At 33.1% G+C, this 10,190-nt stretch overlaps 1 protein-coding gene across 1 annotated transcript; it reads left to right on the top strand.

Moving 5' to 3' along the window:
* The first annotated feature begins 6,912 nt into the window (after window positions 1-6,912).
* LOC114169546 (probable O-methyltransferase 3) lies at window positions 6,913-8,872 on the top strand. The gene is made up of 2 exons (XM_028054751.1): window positions 6,913-7,743; window positions 8,450-8,872. Exons 1-2 carry the CDS (start codon window positions 6,964-6,966, stop codon window positions 8,747-8,749), a joined length of 1,080 nt encoding a protein of 359 aa, XP_027910552.1. The 5' UTR covers window positions 6,913-6,963; the 3' UTR covers window positions 8,750-8,872.
* Window positions 8,873-10,190: the final 1,318 nt, after the last annotated feature.

Below are 10,190 nucleotides of genomic sequence, written 5' to 3' on the forward strand. Positions count from 1 at the left end.
GGAAGCCGCGCTGCGAAAACTCGCTGCGATATCCTTGAAATCTCTCCCTGTGCCCTTCCTGCTCCGTAATTCGAGATCTATGAACTCTTTCATCGTCTTCCCCTCCCCGTCTTCATCGCCAGAAACCCTAACTGCGTCGCCGCGCTCGCTCTCACTGATTTCTACGCCAGCACTGCCGCAAGGGATCTTGGTGTGCCGATTCGTTGGCTTCTTGCTCTTGTAGTTGCAGGGAAGAAGAAGGGGGTTCGCGAAATTGGAACCCTAAATAAACCCTATGGCTTCGGTTCCATTAACAACCGAAGCCATATACCCCTTTTTGGCACCGGGCTCTTGTTGGACCGATGCCTATAACACTCTTTGGCACCGATTTTGGGCGAACCGAGGCGTATAGCACTCTTTGGCTTCAGGTGTTAGGTGAACCGAGGCATAAAACTTGGCTGTAATTGCAAAAATGCCACCGCGCCATTATATGCTTCGGTTCCTGGCCAACCGAGGCATATAAGGCAAGGTAAAAAGGAAATTTTGCACTAGTGTTTCAGAGACAATCCTCTAGGTGATTTCCAGCTTTTGGCAAGATCTTCAGGTTCAGTCAATGGGTTCTCATTTAGGTACATCTGATCAAGAGCTTCTTTAAAATATTCTTCATCACCTGCATTTATTTTATTTGACTCAAGAGGGTTCTCCTCAAGGTCCACAATTTCATCAAAAACAACATGCACAAATTCTTCCACATTCAAGGTTCTTCTATTGAAAATTCTATAGGCTTTACTAGTTAATGAATATTCTAAGAAAATAGCTTCATCTGCTTTAGAGTCAAATTTACCCAAATTTTCTTTTTCGTTATTTAGAACAAAGCATTTGCATCCAAATATTTTTAAATGTGCTACATTAGGCTTTCTTCCTTTAAAAAATTCATAGGGGGTAATTTTTAAAATTGGTCTAATGAGCATTCTATTTAATACATAACAAGTCGTGCTCACAGCATCAGCCCAAAAATATTTAGGCACATCATATTCGTTCAACATTGTGCGAGCTAATTCTTCTAAAGATCTATTTTTCCTTTCTACAACTCCATTTTTTTGAGGAGTTCTAGGTGTAGAAAAATTATGCATAATTCCGTTTTCTTCAAAAAAGTTTTCAAACAATTCATTTTGAAATTCTCCACCATGATCACTTCTCAAAACTTTAATTTTCAAATCTTTTTCATTTTGAATTACTTTTGCAAATTTCTTAAAAGCTTTAAAGGCTTCACTTTTTAGTGTGAGAAAGAAGGTCCGTGTATATCTTGAGTAATCATCAACAATAACAAGAGCATAATAATTTCCCCCAAAACGTTTTGTCCTTGAAGGACCAAACAAATCCATATACAAAATTTCTAAAGGCTTTGATGTAGAAATCACATTTTTTGAATGAAATGAAGATTTTACTTGTTTTCCTTTTTGACATGCATCACATAGTTTATCTTTTTCAAACTTTATTTTTGGCAATCCAATTACTAATTCTTTAGAAATTAGTTTGTTTAATTGTTGCATGTGAATATGGGCAGCTCGTTTATGCCACAACCAAGGATTTTCTTCTTTAACAACCAAACAAGTTATATCACTAGATGATGCATTATCAAGATCAATCAAGTAAATGTTATTGTGTCTTATACCTTTTATACTGAGAAGATTGTGTTTTAGTCCTTCCACATACAGTACATCCTTGATCTCCAAAGTATTTCCTCCACCTACATCACCTGTTCCAAGTATTTTTCCTTTGTTGTTATCCCCATAAGTGACAAATCCTTGTTCCTTTCTTTTAAAGTTCTTAAACTTCTCTTTGTCTCCAATCATGTGTCTTGAACAACCACTGTCAAGATACAACATTGATCTTCTGGATTTAGAGGTCATCTGCAAAATAAGGAAACAATTCATTTAGGTCCCCAACAACTTGTTTGGGTCCTTAGGGTTAGAATAAAAATATCTACTTATGAATAGGCACCCAGTGATACTTCCCATTTGGAACACCAAAATGTTTAATATTGCATTTGTTTGAAGTATGACCCTTTTTCAAGCAATAAAAACATGTAGCAGTACATTCATATGTATTCATAGAATGAGATGCTCCTTTTTCTACCCAAACTCTACGAGTTCTTTTAGTTTTATTTTTAAATCATGATTATGAGCATGCTTGGTCTTATTTGGATTTTTATTGAGATCAAACTTTTCACAGTTTTTATTTTCTAAGGCATCTTCAAGATGTTTCTCCAAAATACATATATCAAACATGTAACTTTTACATGAAGCACATTCAAGAGTTTCTTTTTCTTTATTTTCTAATATTGAAATTTTATTTTTTAGAAATTCTTCTTCTTCAAGAGATTTTTCAAAATTACTTTGCAAATCTTTAAAATCAAATTTTAACCTTTTATGAGCAGTATCCAATTTACTAGATTTAACAAGTAATTGTTTAAAAGCATCATACAAATCATCATAGTCATTTTCATTGCATGTAGAATTTACCTCACTGTTAGAATCATCGTGATTAGCCATCAAACATAGATTTGCTCTTCATTTTCAGAATCGCTAGAATTTGATGAGCTTGAGGCATTGTCTTCCCATGCAATGTATGCCTTCTTTTTAAAGAATTTTTTGCGCTTCTTTTCTTCACTATTCTTTGAATTTGGGCAATCAGCCTTGACGTGTCCAGATTCTCCACATCCATAGCATTTGAAATTTGAGGATGATCCTTGATTATCCTTCTTGTTGTTCTTGAATTGATTTTTACCTTTGGCCTTCATGAATTTTGTAAACTTCTTAATCATAAGACTAAGATTTTCATCGTCATCTGAGTCTTCTTCTTCCTTTTGCTTTTTACCTTTAACCACTTCAGTTTTGAAGGCAATGTTCTTCTTTCTTCCAATATCTTCTTCTTCATTTAGTCTACCCAGTTCAAGCTCATGCTCTCTCAGCTTTCTAAATAGGGCCGCCATCGTCATGCTCTCTTTATGACTTTGTGATGGTTATCACCTTCGGCTGCCAAGTCATGTTCAAGGATTTAAGAATTTTTATATTTAATTCATCAGTGGCAAAAGTTTTACCTAGACCTGTGAGATGATTGACGATGTGTGTGAATCGTTTCTACACATCGTAGATAGTTTCTCCTTGTTGCATCCGAAACATTTCGTATTCTTGGATCAAGGAGTTCTTGTGTGCCCTTTTCACATCGTCCGTTCCTTCATGGATCACACGTAATATTTCCCATATATCTTATGCACTGGTGCAGATTGAGATCCTGTAAAACTCATCTAGGGTTAAGGCAGATGAAATTATATTTTTAGCTTTTACATCATACTGAGCTCGTCTATTTTCGTTCGTTGTCCATTACGAGAATGACTTTGGTTCCTGCACATCATTTACAATATTAATAGGAACAAATGGACTATTTAACATAGCATCCCAAATACCTCTATCAACAGATTCTAGAAAAATTTGCATCCTAACTTTCTAGAAAGGATAGTTTTCACCAGTAAATAGAGGAGGTCTGTTGATAGACGCACCCTCAGCAAAGGTTTGATTTTGTCCAACCATTTTTGAAAAATTTGAATAACTATCAAAGCAAGCTCTGATACCAATTGTTGGTATCGCGCAGCGGAATGTTTAAACGTTTGGACAAAACCTAAGAGGGGGACTGAATTGGTTTTAAGTAGTAAAATTTATACTTTAAAATTTTTCCAAAATTTTATCAATTAAATCAAATATTAATTTCTTTAAACGTAAGAGTAGATGAAATAAAGAGATAGAGAAGAAGATTGAACACAAGTATTTATACTGGTTCGGATCAAAAGACCCTACGTCCAGTTGTTAATCTCTCAAAAACAAGATTAACTAAATCACTAACAAATAACAGATTACAATCAGATAATAAAAGAGTAAGGAAAGAAAACACCTCTCTTGAACACACAAGAGATGAACACCTTTCTCTGAATCACACAGAGAACCTTGACCTTAGCTTTTCTAGCAACAACAACAACACTCAATCTCCTAGACCACCTCTTAGGAAAAGTTATCGCTCTACCCACACTAGGTTTTTCAAAGCTTCTTTTGAGAACACTCTTTGCAGTCACAACACTAGCACTCTAGCTTCTAAAAAAGGTAAGTTAGAAGTAACTCTGATGTTCCTTAAATAGGGGTTCCAAAAATTAGGTCAAAAACTGAATAGTCACGCCCAACTAACCAGGATAATCGATTATCACTAGTGATAATCGATTATTCCAGTGTATTTTTTGAAAACAAGTTTTTGACCAGATAATCGATTATCAAAGGTGATAATTGATAATTCCAGTGCCTTCTTGAAAAATTAATTCAGCTTAGGATAATCGATTATCCTAAGTGATAATCGATTATCACTTTGATTTTTCGAGAAATACCAGAATTTGGTTTTTTCATATTGATTCTAACTATTCTAATTACACTTTACAAAATAGCTTTAAACATAACAACACATGTTCTTCATATTGACTTCCAGATGGCTTTAAAGCTTCTTTTATCATCATCAAAATCTTGCTTTAGCATTTAGACTTGTATTTGCTTTTGCCAACAAAAAACTCGAACCCAAGTCCTCTCAACATAACTAAGTACTCTCAACCACTTGAGCTAGCACTATTCCTAGCCTTCGACTTGTCAATAAATTATCTTAGGGTACTTCCAACCCACAATTATTTGTAATTTATTTATTATTCTTTATTCCAATTTCCCGGGTCTTACAAAGAATCTTAATCAGTAATGCAAAGAATTCATTCACTAGGGGTGAGACATCACACTGAGTTTGAATATCTTTAGGTCTTGCTGACTGAGACATTGACTAGGATTACATTAGTGTTCTTCGAGGAACAATGAATGAATGTTAATAGTAACCTTGTATAAGAACAGGAAAGTGAAATCTAATCCTAACACACCTTATTTGTACATGTCACATTTTTATCTTTATTTTAAGTTCTGGATCAATATTATTCTAAAAAATCAAACTTCCATATTTCACAAATCTTAAACAACACGAGTTTTTGATAAAAAGTTGATCAAATCCTTAAAGATATGACACTTTGTACTACAATCGAACCAGTACACTTACTAGTGTGATTGATCCGAACGGGACGTCATCAGTAATCTCTGCTTTATGTTTTGACTTTTATTTTTTAAGGATATGTTTTGATTCATTTTATATCTTGTTAATTTTGCCTTTTTGTTAGTTCTATAGGACATGGAATTATACGTTAAATCGAACTTCAGTGAAAATGGGGTACAAGTTGGAGGATGTTGTAATTGCCATTGAAAGATTAGGTAGGTGTGTTTTGCTTCCATTGGTGTGGGCTATTGGCTTGCTATTTAAAAAAACAGTTAGAATTATTGTATTTTATATTTATTGCTTGTATGATTCATTTGCTATCTTTTATTGAGCACATGGATTTATGTCTCTTGAGTGGTTTGAGTGGTAGAGCCATTAGACAAAAAAAGAATATTTTCTTCATTGTCACTCACCGTTGAAATCAATGAAGTGTACAATTCTTTTAAGATGACGAAGTTTCAATATTTGATGACGTAATTAAATACCTTGTAAAGCTAGAGGGAAGGATAAAAGAGTTGGTAGTTTAAAAAGGGTCAACAAGTGTACAACCTGAAACTAGAAGATGATCTTATGCAGACATATTAGGAAATGGATATAAATTTTGTAGAATGTCTGTAAGATTAGTAAAATATATTAACTTTTAGAATATTATGAAATATTAAGTGTATTTTAGATATCGTCGAATTTTAACAAAATAAATATGCATATAACAACCTTTTCTGGAATGCAAGGGATTGTAGATGTACAAAATAATACAATAACTTTTAAGGGTGAAGGATTACAATTTTGTCCCTTCCGGACGATTTGCCCCCTATCAACCTGATAAGATCCATCATCATCACATTTATTATTGCTGCCACGATTTTTTTGTTTTTTTATCAACAAAAACTATATAAGTAATAGAGTATTTGGATGCTCCAACCTCTCTACACTTATGTACATACATAGTTTTCCTCTAAAGGACTGAGTATAGTTCTATAAGAGAAGGTCATAATAATAATAATATAAATTGGAACAATCATTCTCATCCATTCACATAAAACATTCCGGCAAAAAAGTTTATTTACATTTGTATTAAAACTTCCATGAGCTTCCACGATTGTTTGAGTGTCCTTTTTACACTGCTAAAAGACTAGCCCACTCTAAAGAAAAATAGGAATAAACTTGTAAAAATGTTAGGAAGGAAATAAATATAATGAATGTAATATAATGGTACATGTATAATTATGGTGTGCACTTATGTAAAATATTAGCTTTATGAAAAAATGTGAAATATTTTGATAAATAATGAAGGTGTTGTAATTTTCTCAAATAAAGAAAGAAAAATTAATTAGGACGTCCAAGTTTCTCTCGTTTTTCTCTCTGTCAGCCTTGAATCCTAATTTCTTAAGTAGATGACGAACACTCTAATATTTTCTTCAAAATCTTATTTAGGTATTAAGAAATCTTTGGGAAAAAAACATGAACAGTATAATATGAACAATCTTTGGTTGGGTACAGACGAAATAATTTAGCTTAATGAAAGAGGCAAGATGGGGAGCAGTTAAGGCATATCTTAAAAATGAATGGCAGAGCAGTTGAGACATTATAGTGGAAATGGGCCACTAAGATACTTCTGGAAATGGGTCACTAAGATACAAGCAAGGGAAGTGAATATTAGTATTATATAGTTAATTTCCACATCAATAAGATTATGGTCATATGAAGATGTCGGTAGAATCTGCAATATTTAAAGGTAATGGTATTATATTCTTATTTTAGTACAGCAACAGTGCACACGACAAGATTATAAATTTATGGATGAAGTTTATAATCTTTCACGCACAATTTGATGTTGCTAATCACAAATCATTAAAAATGAGTTTTGGGAACGAAGATCATTCTTCCAAGCTACTCCAAGCTCAAACCCACATATTTAACCAAACTTTTGGTTTCATAAACTCTATGTCCCTTAAATGTGCAATTGATTTGTGCATACCTGATGTCATACACAACTATGGCCAACCTATGCCACTCTCACAACTCATTGCTTCACTTCCAATTCACCCTTCCAAGGCTTGCTTTGTTTCCCGTTTGATGCAAATATTGGTCCAATCTGGTTTTATCTCTCAAAACAGTGTCACTGATGATGATGATGAAAAGAAAGAAGTGAGTTATGCTTTAACTGATGCATCTGCACTACTCCTTAAGGAGCATCCCTTTAGTATGACATGTTTGCCACAAGTCATACTTGATCCAATTTTGGTGAATCCATGGTTTCAGTTCTCCACTTGGTTCACAAATGATGAGCCCACACCATTTCACGCACATAATGGGATGAGTTTTTGGGACTATGCGAGCCGTGAGCCCAAACTCAATCACCTTTTCAATGATGCCATGACCAATGACACTCGATTGATTTCCAGTGTGATGATTGAGAAGTGCAAGGGAGTGTTGGAAGGATTAGAGTCTTTGGTTGATGTTGGGGGAGGAACAGGAACCATGGCTAAGGCCATTGCCAAGTCTTTTCCACACTTGAAGTGTATTGTTTTTGATCTTCCACATGTCGTTCATGGCTTGCAAGGAACGGATAACATCGAATATGTTGGAGGGGACATGTTTCAAGCAATCCCTTCTGCTCATTCCATCATGCTCAAGGTAAATATTATCTAATTCTTTATCTAGGCATTAAGTTGGTCGATAGATTTACTTCTTCAACTAGATTTTTCAATATGATGTTTGATCCATGGGTCGTCTTAACCCACCTTTAAATAAGTCAATTTTAGGAGACTCTCCAACGAGGTAGAAAAAAAGTCACATCTCCAAACTCCCCAGTGAAGTAGTTTAGGGTCTAGGTGGACTTGATCTCACTACGAAGATTTTTAATTAATTCTTAAAAACAACACTTTTAACTTGGGTCAAAGTTTGAACCGAATCGTCTCAAGTTGAATAGTAAAACGGATCAATGTGAATTAAAGGTCGAGATAGATCAATCTAAATCAAAAGTCAAGACAAGTCATCCTAAATTAAAAGTCGAGACATGTCAATCCGAACAAAAATATAAATAGGCCGATGACAAATAATTAAAATGAGTTGGTCTAGATAGACGATTGAGATTCAAAAGTTAAAACAATAATCAAGATTCATGAATATTTTTGTCACAAAGTTAAAGTTGTGTCTTGTACGTAAAAGTTGCAAATTCAAACACAATTTACCTATTGTAATCATTTCCAAATCTGGCCGTTCTAGTAATCTCTTAACGAAATTACATCAGAATGGTTGATTTTTGTTAGACAATCAACATGTAATTTTTACTAAATGGAAAATTAACATTTAATGTGATTGTAATTTAACTGTGATGTAGACAATAATGCACAACTGGAACGATGAGGAATGCTTGAAAATCCTGAAGAGATGTAAGGAGGCAATCGAAAAGAAAGATAAAGGAAAAGTGATTATCATAGACGTTGTGATAGGAAACGAGAAAGGAGACAGTGAATTGGATCAAACAAAGCTCTACTATGATATGGAGATGATGGTGTTGGTTACTGGAAAAGAGAGAAATCAGAAAGATTGGGCCAACTTGTTTTTTTCTGCAGGCTTTAGTCACTATAAGATAACTCCAGTTCTAGGTTTCAAGTCTCTCATAGAGGTTTATCCATAGCAATAATGTTTGAAAATGTGAAAAAGATGTGTGATGTGATATATATTTTAAATAAATATTTCTGGAACATTTGTTCTTATTGAGCAACATGTTTCAAACAATAAAAATGATTCATCTTGAAAAGTCATGGTGTTAATTGTGTTTTTTTCAAAAATTATTGTGTCTTTTGACAAAAACATAATAATAGAATAAATTTTTAGAATATAGATATTATATGAAATGTACTGTAATTATTTAATTGATAAAAATATCAAATTCAACTGTTATATATGGATTAAATCTATATTTTATAAGGAGTTGTTGAAGATGCAATTAATTAATTTTATATTTATATTTAGAGTGTTGTTAACCGGTAAGTATTTTTAAATTACTTCAGTTCTTACGTTTGATCCGACAAATTACCTCGTTAGATCAAATCTTTGGATCATTTGTTTATTAGCATTATGTAATTCATGCTAAAGACAATTGGAGTTAGTTGCTATAATGATGTTTTTGGCGATAGATAGACTTTTTTTACTTTTAAATTTTTGGGTTAATGGAGACATCTCCGTGATTATAATAATAGTGTAATAATTGAACATTTTGTATGTTTCTTAATAAAGCGAGGAAATATTTGAGCACGTGAAATTAATCTTTTAGGATAAGTTAATAGGTAAAGAAATATATTGTTATAAAATAAGGATGTGCAATCTAGCATACGCTGAGATCATATTCAAATATTTGATACATATCCTCCAAAAAAACACTATTTGAAATATATAATAAGATTTGTAACAAAATATAAAGCGAAGAATATTTTGTACAATCATTTAAAATTTCTAATAAGATTGTAATACAAACACTTAAAAAAAATATTGATTATCGACGGTCAGATTCCATCTGTAATGAACAATATCTATCAAAAATTTCATTGGTATTTACCGATGGATATCCCGTCCATTAGAAATTATTGACACACATTTCTATCGGTAATTACTGACGGTTGACATTTGTCAATAATTATCGAAAGACTGTCCATCAATAATTCCTTTGCTAAATGGTGCATGAACGTGTCAATTTGTCCAGTTTACCGACCAATTTATCTGTTGGTAATTGCACTACATTATTACCGACGAATATATCCATTCGTAAATCCTTCGATAAAGTCAATTGTGGCTGCAAAATCAGTTTTATTTTCTCATTTACCACACACAATTAAACCTCCATAAACATTCCAAACCATACATATATTTGCCAATTGGAGAAATTCATACCAAATATCCAACAATAAACTTCCAAATTCATACCAAATATCCAACAATAAACTTCCAAATTCGGTATACATAATCAAACATAAAACTATTAGTAATCAGTGACAATATCCAAGGTGCATTAATTCTAAACATAAATGTCATAAGTCAGAAATCCTAATAATCTACATAGTCGTTAGAAATAGCAGGGT

This window comes from Vigna unguiculata, chromosome 11 (genome assembly GCF_004118075.2).
Source record: "Vigna unguiculata cultivar IT97K-499-35 chromosome 11, ASM411807v1, whole genome shotgun sequence".
Taxonomy (NCBI): domain Eukaryota; kingdom Viridiplantae; phylum Streptophyta; class Magnoliopsida; order Fabales; family Fabaceae; genus Vigna; species Vigna unguiculata.

Excerpts from the sequence above, each read along its gene's own strand:
- LOC114169546 (XM_028054751.1), top strand. The coding sequence starts at position 6,964 with ATGAGTTTTGGGAACGAAGATCATTCTTCCAAGCTACTCCAAGCTCAA. Across the intron at positions 7,744-8,449 it reads CTCATTCCATCATGCTCAAG|ACAATAATGCACAACTGGAA; the intron begins GTAAATATTATC and ends ACTGTGATGTAG.